This window comes from Theropithecus gelada, chromosome 1 (genome assembly GCF_003255815.1).
Source record: "Theropithecus gelada isolate Dixy chromosome 1, Tgel_1.0, whole genome shotgun sequence".
NCBI classification, from domain to species: Eukaryota; Metazoa; Chordata; class Mammalia; order Primates; family Cercopithecidae; genus Theropithecus; species Theropithecus gelada.
The window spans coordinates 153,182,071-153,203,389 of NC_037668.1; the positions used below are offsets into that span (position 1 = coordinate 153,182,071).

General features: G+C 49.3%; 1 protein-coding gene across 2 annotated transcripts; it reads right to left on the bottom strand.

Annotated features, from left to right (window-relative positions):
• Positions 1 to 8,457: 8,457 nt before the first annotated feature.
• Positions 8,458 to 20,636, bottom strand: NENF (neudesin neurotrophic factor). 2 transcript variants are annotated; one of them, XM_025356395.1, is made up of 4 exons: positions 19,903 to 20,636; positions 12,514 to 12,574; positions 10,356 to 10,459; positions 8,458 to 9,002 (listed from the first exon to the last, which is right to left on the bottom strand). In XM_025356395.1, the coding sequence occupies exons 1-4, from the start codon at positions 20,077 to 20,079 to the stop codon at positions 8,826 to 8,828; spliced, it is 519 nt and encodes a 172-aa protein (XP_025212180.1). In that variant the 5' UTR covers positions 20,080 to 20,636; the 3' UTR covers positions 8,458 to 8,825. The 2 variants fall into 2 exon arrangements, with proteins under 2 accessions (XP_025212180.1, XP_025212187.1); XM_025356402.1 differs by having other exon boundaries at positions 8,692 to 9,002; positions 10,356 to 10,457; positions 12,542 to 12,544.
• Between the last annotated feature and the right edge of the window lie 683 nt (positions 20,637 to 21,319).

Consider the following 21,319-nt stretch of genomic DNA (forward strand, 5'->3'; position numbering starts at 1 on the left):
TACAAGTAAATGGCTTTGTTTTTGGTTTCGTGGTGTGGAACCTTAGCATGAGTGACTCCATTTTGAATGGGTCTGTTGGAGCCTAATGCAGGAGGTCAATCCAAATAATGGCCTCCCATACATTTTATTTAACAGAAGGAAACTGCTTATCTTTGAAGGAATGGCAGAGAGAGTGCAGTGGTATGAATCAGACAGAGGTTATGAATGACAGTTAAGGGGAGGGTCATGGATAAATGGGAAAGGGGAAGAAGTGAGAGGGCTCAGGTAGGAAGGCAACAGATGTATTTCAGGGATCCTGAGTAGTAAGAGATTCCTCAATGTGGAGGCCAAATCCAGAAATCTGGGGGAGATTAGACAAAGGAGTCCCAGCCACAGCTCGCATGGCCTCCAGGTGGGCATCACCGGCCACCACAGCCACTATTACCTCTCGTATCTTTGGGGTGGCTTGCAGCTGCCACCAGCAGGTTCTGAGCTCCCACAGATGGGCCTGGGTCCCACAACCTCCCTCTGGGTGATGCCATGGGGCTTAGTACCCTGAGCCTGTATCACACATCCTTAGTCCGAGAGAACTTCTCTCAAATGACAGCAGATCTTGTTCACCACAGAATTCTGTGAAGACTAGAGCACAAGAAATACTTGTTAACTAAAGGATTAAATTATGTGTTAAAAAAACAAAACAAAAAACAAAAAAAAAGCAAGGCTGGGTGCAGTGGCACATGCCTATAATCCCAGCACTTTGGCAGGCCGAGGCAGGAGGATTACTTGAGGTCAGGAGTTCAAGACCACCCTGGCCAACATAGTGAAACCCCGTCTTTACTAAAAATACAAAAATTAGCCAGGTGCGGTGGCAGACGCCTGTAATCCCAGCAACTTGGGAGGCTGAGGTAGTACAATTGCTTGAACCCAGGAGGCGGAGGTCGCAGATTGTGCCATTACAGTCTAGCCTGGGAGACAGAGAGACAGACAGACACACAACACACACACACACACACACACACAGAAGTAGAGTCTCTCTCCACAGAACCTCCAGGTACCTTCCCTTGCTACGATTTTAGAATATCTGCCACCAGCTCAGTGTGCCACATTCTAATTCCAATGGCCCTGGGGTGGGGCTCCCTGGAAGTCTCAATCTTCAGGCACAACATGGCAGAATGGAAAGTGCCCAGGCTGGAAGGAAGATTTGCCTTGGAATCTCAGCTCCAGCACCTCTTCTCTCAGTTTTCAGAGGTGTAGTTTCCATTGCAAGTTACTTATGCTTCCTAAGACCCAAGCAAATGTTAGTACCTCCTTGAAGAGAATCAAATTAAGCCGCAAACATGGCATGCCAGCACCTGGCTCATGCTAGCCCAGTGCCACTATTGCAATGACCATCAGCACCGACTTAGACGAGAGGCACGGGTAGGGGCAGTTAGGCAGGAAGTAGGCTTCAGCTGGGAGAGGCAAGGACAGGGTAGAGGTAACCACAGCCAAAGGGAGGCAGCGAAACTCAATATTCCAGGAGGTTGGGGGATGGCAGGGGAGCAAAAGCCTTGCTCATGCACAGGGAAAAGACAGCAGTAGCCTGGCTGATCAGGCTACTCTGAAATAGCTGCACCCACCAGCCACCCACTGGAGACCTGAGGCTTCCGCTCCCTGACACCTCAGGGTCACACTCACTCCAGGTTCTGCCTCCAGCCCCGCTTAGTGTCTCAGCTGCTGGATTTTCCCTCTCTCAGGATCTCCTAGAGCCTGGCTTCCTGTGGACAGTTTGCAGCCAGCTTGGCAATGCTTTCCAAGCACCCTCCCAGCCCGTGCTCCCAACTCTCACCCCACAGTTTTAGCATGCAGAAGCCCCATGCCCTCTAAAAATCCCAGAGAGGAGGTGGTGGTGACAAGATCCGAACCTTGGGCAGCACCTAGAGTCAACCTTGGTGGAGGGGTAAACTTGCAAGAGCCAGGCCACGAGCCCGGCTGGAGGGCAGGGAAGCTGAAGACCTGGGCAGAGGCCAAACTGTCACGAAGGGGCTTGGTCAGCCCAGCACAAGGGGTCCACACAGGCACACATGATATTAGACCCTGGCAGCAAGGCTGAGTCTCCCGCTGGCAGCTTCTGAAGCCCTCTGACTACCCAGATAAGGTACTGGACACGGCAGGGCAGCCAGAAGAGGCCCTTGGTGACCCTACAGAGAGGGCACAGGGGCAGCAGCCCAGGAACTGATGGGGCAGATGGTCTGGCTGATGGAGCAGCTCCTCCAGTCCGTTATTTCCCTTTGGGCTTCAGAGCAGGTGGTCTCCAGGAAGCCATGGGACTAGGCGAGGCAGCTCAGAGGGCACGCCGGCCAGCCAAGATTCGGTGAGTGAGCAGTGAGGGCGGAGTTTGTTTTCCTCCCAGCCTCGAGGCTTTCCTGGACCGCCCACCGTGGTTACCATTTGCTGTGGTGGTTGCCAGGGGAACCACTTACTATTTTTATATATTCCCCAGATGATGAGGCTGCAGAAATGCTCAGGCGAAGTTGGTCCAGGAGTAATCCTGGAAGCGATGCCCAAGCAGGCTCTGCTGGAAACTTGGCTGGAGAGTGGGAAGCCACTCTGATGTTTCAGGAATCAGATGCGCATCCCTGAGTAAGGGGTGAAGGAGGGTTGCAAGGAAGGCATGTGCCCTGGGTGAGGGAGCACCAATCCATTGACTCATTCATTCATTCACCGCTTGTCCATTTGCCCATCCATTCACTTTATCTCACATCAAAGGTGCTGGGCTTGTGCTATATGATACAGCAGTGAATAGGGCAAGTGTGTCCTAGCCTGGTGAGGAGGAAAACACAAAGTAAATACAATTACGGTTCACTGGGATCTGATACCAAAGGGGCATGTCGGTACTGTGTGCCCACCTTGGCAGAGAGGGGTCTGAGAAAGCTTCCTCAAGGAAGTAATATCTAAGCCAAGATAGGGTTTGACATGCAATGAGAGCAAGTAGAAAGAACATTCCAGGCAGAGGAACAACAGCATGTGCAAAGGCCCAGGGGAGACTGTGAATACAGCACGTTCTGGAACAAAAGTCACTTAACTTCTGGAGTCAGGGCTAGGGCCCAACCCAGTGGGAGGAGGAAAGCTGTAGAGACCCAAACCATCAGGGGGTTGGGGGTGAGACAAACTGCACCACAGTGGTACCCCCAGGCACACCTGCTATTAGGCCTCTGGCAGCAAGACTGCAGTCCCGGCAAGGCCCCTGGGGGAGAGGAGCAGGCTTCCCCATTGCCCTTGGGACTCTGGGAGAATCTATAGGGCATCAGGGAAACCTGAGACCCTGAAGCTGTACAAGGGAGGAGCTGGGTTAATGCTCTCAGTTCTTAGCTGGGCGGGATGTGTCCAGGGATGAGGAAGAGAGGGGGCGCTGTTCCTCATCCGGATTCTTAGCCGGACTTCTTCCAAACTCCAGCCTGTTGTCAAGACCCTGGACACATGCCTAAATGCTTTCTGCTCACTTACGTCCCTGCATCTGCTGGGAAGTCCAAGATGCTCATTAGTGTAGGAGGTGGGAGGTGGGATGGAGTAGAAGAGGAAGAAACAGAGAGAGGCTGATCCCACAGGTGTCAGTAGCCTGCTGGGCATGTTACACACACAACTGCATCAAATTCTAGCACCAGCAAGGGAAATGAGTATTTTGGCTTCATTGTAAAGATTGGGAAACTGAGGCTTACAGAAGCTAAATTACTTCTCCATGATCATACAGGTACTAAGTGATGAAACCAGGATTCAAACGTAGACCAGTCTGACTCTAAAACCTGTCTCTGTCCACAAGGCAAATGTGATTTACTGCATGCACACCTGCTACTTGACCTCAGCACTGCAGATTCAAAGATTAGATACAGTCTCTTTTGTGAGAATCAAAGGAGATAACATGGGAAGTAACCATGGTGGATTGTATTTTCCCAAAATGGCCCCCCGCCCCCTGACCTTAGGTGGGACTTTGTGCTTACCTGCCTTGGTGAATAGAAATGATGCTGCCTGACTTCAGAGGCTGAGGAGGGACAGTCCTGCCGCCATGCTGTGAGAAGTTACTCATGGAGAGGAGTAGAGCTTCCGGCAGCCAGCATCACTCACCAGAAATGTGAGTGAGCCCTCATCATTCCATCTGACACCTGCCACAGACATCAGGGGCAGAAAGGCTATGCCCACTGCACCCTCTCAGTCCCCGGCACACAAAATCTCTGAGCATCATGAGTGGCTCCATCCTGAGTGATGTCATCATAGTGATGCCACTGAGTTCTGGGGCAAATGGTTACACAGCTGGAATGAGAACTTTGTAAACTATAAAGTGCTATACACATGTAAAACGTTATTAGTAAACCTGAGCTTGGCACAACAGGATTGTGTCAGTATCTGAGGAAGTAATCTTGTGTCTCAGGCTGAGTTCTTCCCAAAAGCAGAAACTGCAACAAAGGTTTGTGTGCAGGAACACACATTTAGGAAGTGATCCATGGGCTCAGGCATAGGGGACTGGGAAGAATGAAACTGGGAAGGAGGCTCAGCCAGTCCAAGGCTGTGTTGTTGAGCTGACACCACTGTGGGCAGCTGAGGCTCAATATCACTGGAGGCCTTCTGAGGAACCTGTAGAATGAGCCTCAGGGCTATGGGGAGACTGTGTCTACCCATCCGCTATCAGCTGTAGGTTGCCCCCAGAGGATGTTAATTCCTTGCACCTGCCGGTTTGCAGACGTCCCAGAACAGCTTGAGCAGCTCTGCCTGGCAGGGAAGCCCAGGGAAGAAAGCTAAATCAGGCACTGAGAGATTACAGCTGGACTGACAGGCTGTGAAATGGAGCATAAAAGATGACCAACACAATGTGGCATTAAATAATCCTTCAGGCAATGATTGCATATGATGTCCTGGACAGAGGCTCACAGGGATAACTTCTGCCTGGTCGGTCACTTTGCCCACTGGCCTGCTCAGGCCTCTCCGGTCAAGCCTGTGCAGTTCCAGGCCTGCCTGAGCAAGGCCCTAGTGTGGCCCTAGTGTGCTGGAAGCCACCATCCATCGGAAGGGCCAGCTGCCTTCTCTGGGCCCTGTGGGTGATCTCTGGTCATCACAGTGATCCGGGGGAGGGCCTGGAGCCAGGGCATTCGCTTCCTGTCAGGGGCCAGGCTCCAGCCACAGATTTCCAGCTTCAGCCCCTCACAGCAGCATCTCGGGAGGCTGGCGGTGCCCAATGGACCATGCTTTTTGGAGACTGGGGCTTGAAAAGCAGCCTTCTGAAGGAAGTCAATGTAGAGGATGAGTTTGCTTTGTTCAGACCCTTGGGTAGTGGTGGTGAGGAAACCCCCTGGAGCAGGTGCCTAAAGTAGGGGGTGAGCGTCTTGGGTCCAGGATAGGGCTGAGGCCTGGGCCAGACCTTAGATCAGGCAAACTCTGCACAGCCTCCACCTCTAGGGACCCGGTCTGCCGGTCAGACCCCTCTGCCCTGCTCTTCTTTGGGATAGTCAACTCCATCACTTACCCTCTGGGGCATTTAATTCTTAGCAGTCTTTGTTTGTTTGTTTGTTTGTTTGAGACACAGTCTCATTCTGTTGCCCAGGCTGGAGTGCAGTGGTACGATCTCAGCTCACTGCAACCTCCGGCTCCCGGGTTCAGGTGATTCTCATGCCTCAGTCTCCTGAGTAGCTGGGATTATAGGCACGCGCCACCATGGCTGGCTAATTTTTTGTTGTTGTTTTGTTTTTTGTTTTTTGTTTTTGAGGAGTCTCGCTCTGTCGCCCAGGCTGGCGTGCAGTGGTGCGATCTTGGCTCACTGCAAGCTCTGCCTTCCGGGTTCACACCATTCTCCTGCCTCAGCCTCCCAAGTAGCTGGGACTACAGGCACTCACCACCACACCCGGCTAATTTTTTGTATTTTTAGTAGAGATGGGGTTTCACCGTGTTAGCCAGGATGGTCTCAGTCTCCTGACCTCGTGATCCGCCCGCCTCGGCCTCCCAAAGTGCTGGGATTACAGGTGTGAGCCACCGCGCCCGGCCTAATTTTGCATTTTTTAGTAGAGACAGGGTTTCGCCATGTTGGCCAGGCTGGTCTTGAACTCCTGACCTCAGGTGATCTGACTGCCTCGGCCTCCCAAAGTGCTGAGATTACAGGTGTGAACCACTGCGCCTGGCCCTTAGCAGTCTTATTTCAATAGTTTGAAATACAGAAACGGGCTCCACGCAGCAAAACCTTGTTTCCTTTCCTCCTGTTACATGGCATGGGGACTGGCCCCCAGTCATCTGCAAGGGGGAAGGCTCTGTGCGCCAGGGCCCAGGAGCTCAGCAAGGGAAGGGTACTGATCAGCATTCTGGGTTCAAGGAAACACGTTTCCTCTGAGAGGTCAGGGAGGGGCTATATCTCAGCAGAAGGAATTTAAATGTGGAGAACTTCACAAATTACACCAATATCAACAACACTCCAATGCACCGAGCACCTACTGCAGACAAGGCATTGAGCTTCCTGTTGGAGATGTTGAATTGGAACTTGTTGGGACTGGCTAAGAACCCAGCCCCCTGCGCTCTCCCGACGTCCTCCCTCCTTCTTCATCCCAGGGTGGCACGTGGTCGCCCTGGAGCCCCCCAGCTGGGAGGAGGCTTTGACTCTGCTGCTGGTGCCAGTCAGTCCTCAGGTTTGCCCAGGACAGAGTGGTTTTGTTTTCCGGGATGCAGGACTTTCAGTGCTAAAACCAGGAAAGTCCCAGGCAAATCAGAAAGTTTGGTCACTGTAGGAGAGTGTGCTGGGCCTGCAAGATGCCCGTTTGAAGGAGACAGGCTCACAAACAGGCAATCACAGCAAAGCAGGTGAGTCTAGGCTAAGGGGATCACACAGGAGGGGGAGGGCTTCCTGGTACACATGCACCTAGGCTGAGTCTTAAAAGGAGGATATGAGCCTTCAGAGAAAAGAAACCATTATAGACATAGGAGCAGGAGGTGCATGAGGCAGAGACTTCAGGCCTCCCAGGATCTGTGCGAGACTTTCTTTAGGCCCTGCGGACCTCAATGATGCAGATTCTAAGGCTGATCTGTGCCCCCTCCCCTGGGGTTGCACCCACCCTTTCTGGAGCCCACATAGGCTGCCGATTTCTTGCACACGGTCCTGGCTGGCTGGCAGCCTTTGATGTGCACTCAGGGATCTGGGCAGGGTTATCCTGGGAGAGGTGGTGAGCCTGAGACCATGAGGGAAAACTGCCTTCATGGGGGCAGAGTTCGGGAGTGGAGCAAACGGTGGTGTTGGAAAATTCCCAGAGCCTGAATTTGGAGACCTTGACCCACTGCAGAAATCTGTGTCTAAGGAGTGGAATTCTACCCACCGTCCCGCCCCCACATTACATGGTGATGTAGGGAGTGGTGGGCACGTAAGTAAAAGAAGTCATCTCTCGACTGTTCCCAAGGACTTGTACACTATTTATTTGTACATCCTGTTTTGGGGCCAAATGTCCTGATACAAACAACTTTGGCTTCTAGAATTCTAGGCCAAAAAGTCCTATCTGATAAGATCCAGGCACATTACTCTTGGATGGCCATCAAGCTCCCACCTTCTTGAGTGCAACCCAGAGGTTTACCATTGGACTCCCCAGCCCTGAAACACGTTAAAGGTCAAACCTTGTCCTCAAAGTCTCTGAGTTCTCCTTGTGATGATTGATAAGGCAATAAGGTGGTGTCTCAAAGTGTGCCTGGGCCTGTTTGTATCGCAACTTCCTGAGCGGCTCACTACAAGCACTATTCCAGGCCATGTTCTAGAAATACTGAATCATAAGCGCTGGGGGTGGGGCCCAGGAATCAACATTTTGAACAATCACCTTAACAGATTATTCTGCTTAATGTGAAAATTCTCTCTTGGGGGCAGTTGCTATTTATTTTAATAAAATACAAGTTTTATGTCAAGGAAATTCATCTCCACTGTAAAATGTCCAGGATCCATCTAACACAGCATTTCTCAGCCTCAGTATGAATGAAATTTCGAACCAGATAATGCTTTGTCAGGTGCATTACAGAATGTTGACCAGCATCCCTGGCCTTGAGATGCCAGCAGCATCCTGCAGTCATGACAACCAAAAATTTTTTTAAAAAAAATGTTGCCAGACATCACCCAATGTCCCCAGAGGGAAAAATCCGCCCCCTCTAACTAAAGGGGCTTCCTCCTAAAATCTGACGTCAGTCCAGCGTAAGGAATATGCCTCCCCATTCTTGGAATGACCTCCGCCAGGCTCCGCCCACACTGACCCCGGTCCTCCTCACCAGTCTCCAGCTGCACATGCGCTGAAGCCAGTTCCCATCCTCACTCCAGCCGGGTTTCCTGCCTCCCTTCCCATCGCCCACCCTCCCACCTCACCACTCTCCTTTCCTGCCCCATCGCCAAAATGCCCCACCATCCAGCCCCGTAGGACTATGGAAGAACAACACAGCCCACCCACTTACGTGGGGTGCTGACGGGGCTCCAAGGAAATGGCCTCTGGGGAAGAATTCTCCTTTTGTAAAAATGGGATGTTTATTTTTGTTTTGATTATAAAGTGAACATGGTCACAGCTGAAAATTTGGCAAGTATAGAAAAGTATAAAGGTCGCTCAAAATCCCACTGCCCAGCCAGCTGACACTGATGTCTAGGAGGTGTACCACTTTGGCTCTTACTGACTCCTGGTGTGCGGACAGGGGTCCCCAGGTAGACAGAACCCCTGACCAAGGACAACGGGAGGCATTTGCTCTTCCAGGGTAAGCATCTGTTTTATTCGGATCTGTGTGGCTCAGGGGCTCCAGGCAGCCTGTTTTGCAGGAGATTCAGCACCTGGTGTCTTCCTGCCTCATTCTTCCAAGAACCTGCTCCTGCAGGTGGAACATCAGAACTCATCCTTGATGTCGAAATGGGGCTGGTCTTCAGGCTTGAAGTCCAGGTTAGGGCTGCCATCCTCATTGAGAATTCTCCGGGCTGTGTAGCCAACGATGGGGTATTTGGCTTTGTACACTTTGGTGAAGACCTCATCCAGGGCCTCCAGTTCCTTGGCCGTGAGACCCGTCTTGGGGAGAAAAGCACAAGAAAGACAGGAGATGGGGTAAGTGGATGGTGTTTGGCACTGGCCTTTCTCCATCCCTGCCTTGCCTCCCACATCCCTAATGCAAGAGAAAAGATATCTCAACAAACCAAATAATGGACAAATGGCTTAAGAGACACTGCTGTGTGGGGCGGATGGGAGGGTATAACATACGGGGAGCAATGCTTCATCACACTTTGCAGTTTGACTGATGCAAGGATGAAAGACTCCAAAGAGCACCATGACCATGCTGGGGTGGGGCAGGGCGTGCCCTGCTGCATCTGCATCCCCTTCCTTCCCCCACTTAATTCTCCCTCTCTCTACACTCCTCCCATTATACATTTGGCACCTTTCCCTTTCTTAAGTTCTTCATTCATTTTTGTAATATTGTTACATTCATTTTGTTATAAGTTTGGCTCATCTCAATTTATCTCAATGTCAGTTTGATGTTGAGCACTGTTGGGGGAAATTCCAACCTTACTGTTGGGATTATTTAGACCTTGAATAGGTTTTAAAAAAAAAATTTTTTTTTTTTCTTTGAGATGAAGTCTCACTCTGTTGCCCAGCCTGGAGCACAGTGGCATGATCTCAACTCACTGCAACCTCTGCCTCCTGAATTCGAGCAATTCTCTTGCCTCAGCCTCCCAAGTAGCTGGGATTACAGGCATGCACCACCACACTCGGCTAATTTTTGTATTTTTAGTAGAGACGGGGTTTCTCCATGTTGGCCTAGCTGGTCTCAAACTCCTGACCTCAGGTGATCCACCCACCTTGGCCTTCCAAAGTGCTAGGATTACAGGCATGATCCACCACTCCCGGTCTAAAAAATGTTTTAATGCTATCTTCTCCTTCACAGAAATATGAGCATAGAGGGAGACCTTTCTTCCCAATCTAGGTCATCCACAAATCTACCAAGCATGGCCTGGGGAATGGGTCTCAGAGACTAATAGCAAGACTGTAAGGGGCTGAGGGGACGGGGTGGCAGGTACAGATCATAAGGAGCATTAGGTTGCCAAAGCAGGTTGGGGCCAAATTGTGATGATCACTGAGTTGGATCACAAGTTCGTAAGAGTTTGGACTTAACTCTAGGCAACAGACAGCCACGGAAGGTTTCTGAGTCAAGGTGACACGGCAGGATAATCTATTTCAAGAAAATGCCTAGCCACCACACCAAGCGGACCACAGGGGTAAATAAGCCAGTTAGGAAGCCTTGCTCCTGCCCAGAGGTAAAAAAAAAAAAAAAAAAAAGAAAGAAAGAAAGAAAGAAAAAAAGAAAAAGAGAAAAAGGCATGGACAAGGAGGTAGAGCATTTTAACAAAGGCTTATAATCTGGCTCACAGTGTCATGGGTGAGGTCTGCAGGATCCAAGGACATCTTGGCTACCCCTCTAGTGGAGTCCTTCCCGGTCAAGGCATTGTAAGGGGCTCCTCGTCCATAAAACTCTGTAGTGGGGAGGAAGGAAGAGACATGAGTGTGGGTTTACATGCAGAGTAACCTGGAGCCTGCACGTGGAGGGGCTCCCAAGGCCCCTACCCAATCCTAAAAAAGGCTCCAGGCTCACGGAGAGGCCAAACAATGGCGACATAAAGTCCAGTAAGCCACCCCAGCCATCAGGTTGGATTCCATTCATTCTAAATGTGAAATAAGTCACACATGCAGGCTGAGCAGGGATTTTCAGAAAATACAAAATGAGAACAGTCCCCCTAAAACTTTTTTTTTTTTTTTTTTTTTTTTTGACAGGGTCTCACTCTTGTCCAGGCTGGAGTACAGTGGCATGATCTTGGCTCACTGCCATCTCCACCTCCCAGGTTCAAGCGATTCTCCCACCTCAGCCTCCAGAGTAGCTGGGACTACAGGCATGCACCGCCATGCCCAGCTAATTTGTGTATTTTTTGAAGAGATGGGGTTTCACCATGTTGCCCAGGCTAGTCTTGAACTCCTGAGCTCACATGATCCACCCACCTTGGTCTCCCAAAGCGCTGGGATTACAAGCATGAGCCACTGTGCCCAGCCCCCCTCTCGCTCTTTTTTTTTTTTTTTTTAACCTAAGTGTTAATACTGAGAAAATAGTCTCTTAAAAATATAAGAGACGCAGGCTGGGTGTGGTGACTCACGACTGTAATCCCAGCACTTTGAGAAGCCAAGATGGGCGGATCATTTGAGGTCAGGAGTTCAAAACCAGCCTGGCCAACATGGTGAAACCCCAGCTCTACTAAAAATACAAAAAATTAGCTGGGCATGGTGCTATACACCTGTAATCCCAATAACTCGGGAGGCTGAGGCAGGAGAACTGCTTGAACCTGGCAGGTGGAGGAGGTCGCATCACTGCACTCTAACCTGGGCGACAGAGTGAGACTCTGTCTCCAAAAAAAAAAATTAAAGATGCAAACAAGAAAAATGTTCCTTCTTCTTAAATGTTGGTGGAAGCCAAATCTATTTCCATTCAGCAGTGTTTGTTATCAAATAATAGATGAACCAATATAAAACTACCTCCAAGATATCATTAGTAGTTACACTAAATGGCACTAAAATGTTCTGTAATGTACTATAATGCCAACTCTTTACTAAAGAACACTTCTCAGCCGGGCGCGGTGGCTCAAGCCTGTAATCCCAGCACTTTGGGAGGCCGAGACAGGCGGATCATGAGGTCAGGAGATCGAGACCATCCTGGCTAACACGGTGAAACCCTGTCTCTACTAAAAAAATACAAAAAACTAGCCGGGCGAGGTGGCGGGCGCCTGTAGTCCCAGCTACTCAGGAGGCTGAGGCAGGAGAATGGCGTGTACCCGGGAGGTGGAGCTTGCAGTGAGCTGAGATTTGGCCACTGCACTCCAGCCTGGGCCACAGAGCGAGACTCCATCTCAAAAAAAAAAAAAAAAAATTAAAGAACACTTCTCTCATTGCTTCAACTAGGGTAAATCATCAAGTTTGAATTTAATTCTACAGGCAATGGAAAGCCATGGAAGGCTTTTCAGTAATATCATCATCAGGGAGAAAACCCCTACTGAAGTAAAACAGTGACAAAGATTAACTCAATCTGCTCATTTAAAATGGAAGGAAGGCCAGGTGTGGTGGCTCACGCCTGTAATACTAGCACTTTGGGAGGCCAAAGCAGGTGGATCACGAGGTCAGGAGTTCAAGACCAGCCTCGCCAAGATGGTGAAACCCCATCTCTACTAAAAATATTAAAAAATTAGCCGGGGGGTGGTGGTGAGTGCCTGTAATCCCAGCTACTCAGAAGGCTGAGGCAGAGAATTGTTTGAACCGGAGAGGTGGAGTTTGCAGTGAGCCAAGATCGTGGAGTGTGGACTCCAGCCTGGGTGACAGAGTGAAACTCCGTCTCAAAATTAAATTAAATTAAATTAAAACTAAAAAAAATAAATGGAATGAAACAGACTTACCTAATGTTCCCTCCCTTTCCTCACACCTCCAAGTGCTGCTCACTCTGGCTTCTGAGCTCCCTGGAAATGAAGATTCAAAATGCCACACCACTTACCCTTTCCGGAGGTGACATCAAACACCACTCCCTTCACTGCCAAGTAGATGGGCTGATCTTCCTAGAAAGCAGGGGAGAAGCTGTGAATAGGAGGGGAAGAGCTGGCTCTTCCAGTGCAACTTAGTTAAATCTTCTCCCATCACAAGCTGAGCAAAGAGCAGTGGGTCAAGTCCCAATGGCCTTCTGTTAAGCCTGGTCCTTGGTGAACTTGCCACCTGCCTGGGCAGCGTCATGCCCATGCACAGAAATTTGGAAAAGTCATAAAGTCTCATGACAAGAATGTGGCAATCCTCTCCTTTATAAAGAAAATCAGGGGCCAGGTACAGTGACTCCCACCTGTAATCCCAGCACTGTGGGAGACCAAGGCGGACGGATCACCTGAGGTCAGGAGTTCAAGACCAGCCTGGCCAATATGGCGAAACCGTACCTCTACTAAAAATACAAAAATTAGCCGGGCATGGTGGTGCATGCCTGTAATCCCAGCTGCTCGGGAGTCTGAGGCTGGAGAATCACTTGAACCCTGGAGCCAGAGGTCGTAGTGAACCAAGATCATGCCACTGCACTCTAGCCTGGGCGACACAGTGAGACTCCATCTCAAAAAAAAGAATATCAGGAACTGAAGCAACTTCATGGAGATGAAAATTCAAAAGAATAGTAAATGATGAATTACTTATCAGTCCAAATTTCCTTTCCTCTTCATCAATAGTCATACATTGATGTAACTGATACGAGTGATCTATTTTATATTTTGCTTCTTATAGGTAACATTCCTTTATATAAACATTCCCACCAAAATGACTGTCACTTAAACAGCTCCATGGGGCCCCACCTTTTTTTTTTTTTGAGACGGAGTTTCGCTCTTATTACCCAGGCTGGGTGCAATGGCACGATGTCAGCTCACTGCAACCTCCGCCTTCAGGGTTCAAGAGATTCTCCTGACTCAGTCTCTTGAGTAGCTGGGATTACAGGTACCTGCCACCACACCCGGCTAATTTTTTGTCTTTTTAGTAGAGACAGGGTTTCACCATGTTGGCCAGGCTGGTCTCGAACTCCTGACCTCAGGTGATCGACCCACCTCGGCCTCCCAAAGTGCTGGGATTACAGGCATGAGCCACTGCACCCAGCAAGCTCCTTTTTTTTTTAACAATAAAATCTTTATCTCCTCCTTAAACTACTTACTTGAAGGTGTAAGTGCTAAGAGGAAGTCATATTAAAGGGGAAGAAAAGAATGTTTAGTGTTTTTGAGGCCTGAGTGACATAGATACCTCACACACATGCCACACAGAGGAATGGCCTTATCAGTAAACAGAGCATGCTGTGGTGGTGAGTTCTGACCCGGTGTAGACGGACATCCACGGATAGCACAGTCCCCAGGGACAGACTCTCAGGCCCAGGAAATGGCAACTGAGAAGGTGGAGGGTGGGTGGAAGGCTTGGGAGTATAAATGCAGACGCAGGAATAGAAGTGACACAGAGACAGCCAGGCACGGTGGCTCCCAGCACTTTGGGAGGCTGAAGTGGGCAGATCACTTGAGGTTAGGAGTTTGAGACCAGCCTGGCCAACATGGTGAAAACCTGTCTCTACTAAAAATACAAAAATTAGCTGGGTGTGGTGGTGGGTGCCTATAATCCCAGCTACTGGGGAGGCAGAATTGCTTGAACCCAGGAGGAGGAGGTTGCAGTGAGCCAAGATCACATTACTGCACTCCAGCCTTGATGACAGAGCAAGACTCTGTCTCCAAAAAAACAAAACACACACACACACACACAAAACAAAATAAAATCAGCCACTGCACTGTAGTCTGGGTGACAGAGTGAGACTTTGTCTCAAAAACTAAACATAACTAAAATAAAATAATCTTGTGAGGCAGGTATTACTATACCCATTTTATAGGTGAAGAAACTGAGGCTTAGAGTTTATATAACCTGTCAAAGGTTTCTCTGCTGGTAAATAAAAAGTCAGGAGACTCATACCTGTCTGATTCTAAGCCTTTGCCCTTCCTAGGGCAATTCTTCCTTATTGAAAACTTGAATGCGAATCTCTGGCCTGCAATTTGTAGACAGTGAAACCCTGCTATCATAACAGGTATGTGACAAGGCAAAAGCTATCGGTGAACATGTGCAAGCGATATCTCTACCTATCAGGGCAATTTTGACAAGAGTTGAAGAAAACAAGGTCCAAAGAAAGGCACTCTGGAACACACTACCTTTTTTTGCCTATTTTCATTTTTGTTCAACACACTCACTCTGTAACCTGTTATCTACAGGAGAGGTCCTCAAAATCACTTCCTCTATATAACCCTTACTAGAATTACTGGGAGAATGGAGTTTTAAAGAAGCACCAAGGAGATGCTGTCCAGATTTTTTTTCTTTTTTAAAATAGAGACAAGGTCTCACTATGTTGCCCAGGCTGGTCTCCAACTCCTGGGCTTCAGGGATCTTCCCAGCTTGGCCTCCCAAACTGCTGGTACTACAGGTGTGAACCACCACACCCCGCCCAGATTTGTAGCAAGCATTCGAAGAGAACTAATATATACCAAGGATTTTTCTATTCCCATATGTGAATGATTTAGGGAGCCATGCTATGGGATCACTCTGAGGCCCTACGATGCCTAAAAGGAAAGAACTGGCTCTTGGTGTGGTAGATCCAGAACACAGTGTGGTTCTGTGAAAGACACCAGCAGCCAGGACACCCATGCTTCACGGATTTCCCATCTGAAGCTGCCACTGGAGAACCACACAAACCCCTGCATGGGTGTCTGAGCTCTCTCACCTTGAACCACACAGCGGGATGTGTGACTGATAGAGGCGGGTCTGCCTTGGCTCTCATCCAAGAAAGAAGGTTTTATATACAGTAGAAAGAAGTCACTCATTGCTAGATGTTTCAGAAAGACTTGTTACGCAGTCTTGTTATACAATCCACAATCCCACAGCAGAAACTCTTGGGGATCAGATATGTTTTCAATATGAGAATTTGTCAGATTTTAGAAAGGTGTTATGGGGAACATACCACATATTAATGCAATACCTCTAGGGAGGTACAAGGCAACACCCATAATCAAATATGTTAGTATTTCTCCAGTGAAACATGAACATTCACACTAAATGGGATAAAGACTAACGTAGACTCGTAGCAGCTCCAACAAGGTTCTGTCATCAAGTGATTTTAGATCAAGTTGGGTTTTGCTGTCAAATGACTTGTGAAAAACAAAAATGTCTAGGTTTCAGAACTTACTAGATTTCTGTAGTGCATGAAAGGACTGCGGACCTGTTATAATGACTCTTGCTTGTATCTTTAAAAAGATAATAAAACTAATAGTAGCTAACATTTATTAAGGCTTACAGTGCTGAGCCCTATTCCAGGCCTATGCTAAGCCTGTGCACACCACCATCTCATTTAATGCGGCATTCACAAAACACCTGCTTAGAGGAGGAACTCTTTTTTTTTTTTTTTTTGGTAGAGGTGAGGTCTCGCTATGTTGCCCAGGCTGGTCTCAAATTCCTGGCCTCAAGCAATCCTCCTGCCTCGACCTCCCTAAGTAAGTGCTGGGATTACAGGTGTGAGTCACCACACTCAGCCAAGTAGGAACTCTTATTATAACCATTGTGATTATTTATTTTATGTGTCAATTTGCATAGGTTACTGTACCCAGTTATTCAATCAAATACTCACCTAGATTTTGCTGTGCGGGTATTTAGAAGTGTTTAACATCTACAATCAATTGGCTTTATATAAGGAGATTATCCAAGATGATCTGGGTGGTCCTAATCTCATAGTTGAAAGACCTTAACAAGGCTGGGTGCAGTGGCTCACCCCTGTAATCCCAGCACTTTGGGAGGCTGAGGTGGGTGGATCACAAGGTCAGTTCAAGACCAGCCTGGCCAAGATGGTGAAACCCTGTCTCTATTAAAAATACCAAAAAGTAGCCGGGCGTGGTGGTGGGTGCCTGTAATCCCAGCTACTCGGGACGCTGAGGCAGAGAAATGCCTGAACATGGGAGGTGGAGGTTGCAGTGAGCTGAGATCGCACCACTGCACTCCAGCCTGGGAGAAAGAGCAAGATTCTGTCTCAAAAAAAAAAAAAAAAAACCACAAAGACCTGTGGGCTACAGCATCTGCTCCTGCCTGAGGGCTTCCAGCCTGCCCCTTCTGATAGCCTACCCTATATATTTCCAACTTGCCCAGCGAGCCCCCGCGATCGTGTAAACCAATCCTTATTGATAAACCATTTCTCTATCTATATATAGTTGACCCTTGAACAACACAGGGTTTGAACTGCATGGGTCCACTTATATGTGGATTTTCTTCCACCTCTGCCAGCCCTGAGATAGCAACACCAACCACTCCTCTTCCTTCTCAGGATGCAGACCTTTATAATGATCCACTTTCACTTAATAGTAAATATATTTTCTCTTCTTTATGATTTTCCTAAGAACATTTTCTTTTCTCTAGCTTACATTACTGTAAGAATACAGTATATAGTACATATACAAAATATGTGATAATCAACTCTATTCTTGGGTCTTGTGGTCAACAGTAGGCTATTAGTAGTTAAGTTTTGAGCCAGGCATGGAGGCTCACCCCTGTATTCCCAGCACTTTGGGAAACTCAGGTGGAAGAGTTGCTTGAGCCCAGTAGTTCGACACCAGCCTGGGCAACACAGGAAGACCCCATCTCCACAGAAAATTAAAAAGATAGCCGGGTGTGGTGGTGCATACCTGTAATGCCAGTAACTGGGGAGGCTGAGGTAGGAGGACTGCTTGAGCCCAGGAGGAGGCTGTAGTGAGCTGTGTTCCTGCCACTGCACTCCAAGCTTAGCAACAGAGTGAGACCGTGTCTCAAAAAAAAAAAAAAAAAAAAAAAAAAAAAGAAGAAGAAGAAAAAAGAAAAAAAATTGTAGTTTTAGGGGTAGTCAAAAGTTATACATGGCTGGGTGCACACCTGTAATACTAGCTACTTGGGAGGCTGTAACAGGAGGATCGCTTGGGCCAAGAGTGCCAGGCTGTAGTGCACCATGACTGTGCCTGTGAAAAGCCACTCACTCCAGTCTGGGCAACATAGCAAGACCCTGCCTCCAAAAGAAAAAGTTATATGCAGATTTTTGACTGCATGGGTGTCGGTACCCCAAAGTCCTGTATTGCTCACGGATCATCTGTATAGATATAGATATCCAAATGGTTCTGTTCCCTAGTGAAACTTTGACTAATGCAAGTATCTTACAGATGAACAAAGTAGAGACTCAGAGAGGTTTAGTAATTTGCCCCAAATCACACAGCAGAACAGGAACCCAAAACCAGGTATGATCCAATGTATTATACAAATTGTGACACTTCTGAGTCAAAGGGGGTGTTATTAATAATTATCCCTGGATAACAGGCATAGACTAGAACAATCTAGGTCAAACAACAGCTCAGCATAGCTTGAACCCACTGCACTCAACTGCCTCTCTCATCCCTCACTCCCCTCCTCTCTCTGGCTCCTTCCTTCCACCTACAGAGATCCTCAGGCTCCACTCCCAAAACAATTGTTTCCTACCCTTGTTTCCATCTCAAGGTCCTCTCTCTGTTTCCCTCAGTTAAATTTCAATCTATAACATCAACATCAAAAAACCAAGGGTCTTTTCTCAGTCCTCATCTTGCAGATCTGGCACTTTTGCTGGAACCTCAGTGGTGAACTCTCTCTTTCCTTAGATTTTGTGCCAGCGGTCCCAAAGATCATCAGGTCAGTTGGAGAGTCCCTAGAAGGAAGATTCCAAGAACTCAGCATATAGTTCTACTCACAGCTGGCAAGGAAAAACACAGAGGTAGAATCTAGGGGAATCTATGTGTAGGTTTCCTATGCTCTCTCCCACCCATGAGGAAAAGCACACTCTTCCCCCAGCAACAAAACTTGACAACGTGTGCCATTCTTCTGACAGAACGTTCTTCTGCTAGAGATGCCCATTAGACTCAGCACCCGAGGTTTTCAATGGGGGCTAGTCACATAGGGCACACGCTGCCTAGCGTATACAGTGTTCAATACTAACCTCACCATCTGTATATACAGCCTAGGCAAGTGAGCCCACTCTTATTGGGTGAGAAATCTAGACACCAGACAAGTCCCACCCTTGCAAGCAGGATTTTCTAAGGAGAGCAGGCCTGTCACGTTAACTCTTTTCTGCACAGATGCCTGGACTCTGAACCATCTGGTTCCCTCTACTAATGGCAAAAAGGCATCCCTTAACATCCTCACATCCCAGCCATGTCTCCCTCCCTCGGTGTCCTCACTGACTCATGGTTCTAAACGGCCTCTTCACAAATGACGCCCAAACTGGCGTCACTGCCTAAGGGCCAGGTTTCTGACACCCCCTTGCAATCCCAGTCCATATAAGGCCAATTAACTCAGGAATTAGGGAGACCAGGCCAGAGGGTTTTGAAAAACATCAGGCCCCTTCCAGCTCTACTGCTACCAGGTGGCAGGCCTCAGTTTCCTTATGTGTAAAAGCAGGAGATGGGTTCCTGCCAGCTCTGAAATGCTATGGTACTATGACCTCACCCCAATGCCGTTCCCCTGCTCGGCATTTAATATCAGCACCCCAGTGGTCCTTGTCATGAGCAGCATCTTGCTGCCACACGACACAGCCATCGCACCAGTCCCAACCAACCCAGGTGGACAGGTGGTTGTGAGTTTTCTGGACGCCTCTAGACTATTGATTGACGTGTGTGGGTGTCTGTGTGTGGGGAGGGGTCTCTATTGACGTGTGTGGGTGTGGGTGTGGCGGGGGGGGGGGGGGGGGCTCTAATCTCCAGTTCACCCTCTACGCTCGCTTTCAGCTTTGGGTGAGCCCCAGGGGCACAGGCATAAAAGTGGGTTTGAGGAGTCCGATGCAGAGGAGGCCTGGGATACAGGAGCAGGAAAAGGAAGTGCAGGCAAAGACTGGCTTATCCCAGGACCTGTCCCAATTCCTGCGTAACCCAGGGAGCAGACTTTGCTTCCCTCCCTCCGTCCCCCGCCACTCCCCACTATGCATGGGCACAGTAAGCACCTCAGCTGATGCTAACATGAAAACCAGAAAGTTCTGAGGTCTGTACGCAGATCATCAACGAAAAGGCGGCTAGAGGGGGAATCTCCCGGGGACCGAGGGGGAAGCTCAGGGTGGGCTATGCGGGCAAAGCGGGGCGCTCCGACCGTTGAGGACTCGCCCTCAACCCTCGGCCATCCGTCCGGGCCTAGATATAGGAGGCCCAGCCGGCCCGGGCAGAGCGCGGAGCCGGGTCTCCGGAAGGGGGCGCCCGCCGCGGGCCGCGCGTCCCCCAGGCTTCCTGGGCCGCGGGCGCCTCCTGGGTCCCAGCTCGGCTCACCGCAGACCGGACGCGACCCCGGGTCCCTCGGCCCGTGCCGCCCCGCCTACCTCCTCCCCGCCATAGCGGGCCAGCTCCTCCTCGGTAAAAAGCCGCACTGGGGGCCCCCGCTCGGCAGGGCGCGGAGTCTGCCCAGCCCGGGCTGTGGGCAGCCCCAGGGCCAGCGCTAGGACCAGGGCCAGCGCTGCCAGCGGCCGCAGCCGCCGCCCCGGCGCGGGGCCCGCCATGGTGAGCGCGCAGCGCTTGGCAAGGCCAGCCAGGGCGGCGGAGTCTCAGCACGCGCGCCCAGCGGCCCGGAGTCCCGCCCCGCGCCCAGAGCCGGCCAGAGGGCGGGGAACCGACAACCCCCGCCCTCCGCGCGCCTCCTGCCCCTCGGGGTGGGGCTGGCAGGGCTATTCGGGCGGCGCAGCTGGAAACCTGGGAAGTAGGATTGTAATCCTGAATTCCTAAATCCAAACTGCAGACTGGAAGTTACCAAAAAATGTCACAGTAGTTCCTTGATCAGATACAAAGATGACAGAGCCTGACATACCAGGACCTGGAAAGGTGTATTTCTAAAATAAGACCCCTGCTTTTATTTTTGGCTGACTTTTTTTCTTCCTAGTTGTGTTTAAGTTTCTGGTTCCCAAGAAGATTTTTGCAAAGGGTAGGGTGCTGTCACCGATATGCCCTGAAATAATAATAGCTAACATTTGTGCCAAACTTTGCTCATTACTTTATGCAACAAATTTTTTTGAGTACCTCCATGTACCAGGTCACTGGGGACTCATCACTGAAGAAGACAGATCCATGCCCAAGTGGAGCTTACATTGTGTGGGCAGATAGACAATAAGCTTCTAAGTATTATGTTAGATGGTGGTGAATACTAGGGAGAAAAAGCAGGGCAAAGAGATAGGGAGCACTGGGATGGCCATTTTATTTTATTTTATTGTTATGTATTTATTTATTTTTGAGACGGAGTCTGTCACCTAGGCTGGAGTGCAGTGGCACCATCTCGACTCACTGCAACCTCCACCTCCCGGGTTCAAGTGATTCTCCTGAGTCAGCCTCCAGAGCAGTTGGGATTACAGGCACCCACCACCATGCCCAGCTAATTTTTTTTTTTTTTTTTTTAATTTTTAGTCAAGATAGGGTTTCACTATATGCTGGCCAGGCTGGTCTTGAACTCCTGACCTCAAATGAACCATCCACCTCATCTTCCCAAAGTGCTGGGATTACAGGCTTGAGCAATGGTGCCCAGTTATGGGATGGTCATTTTAAATAGGCAGGTTAGGGAAGGCCTCACTTGAGAACATGGTATTTGCCTGAAAATCTACAGGAGACGAAGGAGGCAGTCTAGAGGGAAGAGCACTTTGGTCAAAGTAACAGGCTTATAAATGCGGAGGAATGAGGATACCCGGCTTGCTGGAGGATCAAGGGAAGGTAAGAGGGGGTAGATGAAGTCAGGAAGGAAGTGGGTAAGGGAGT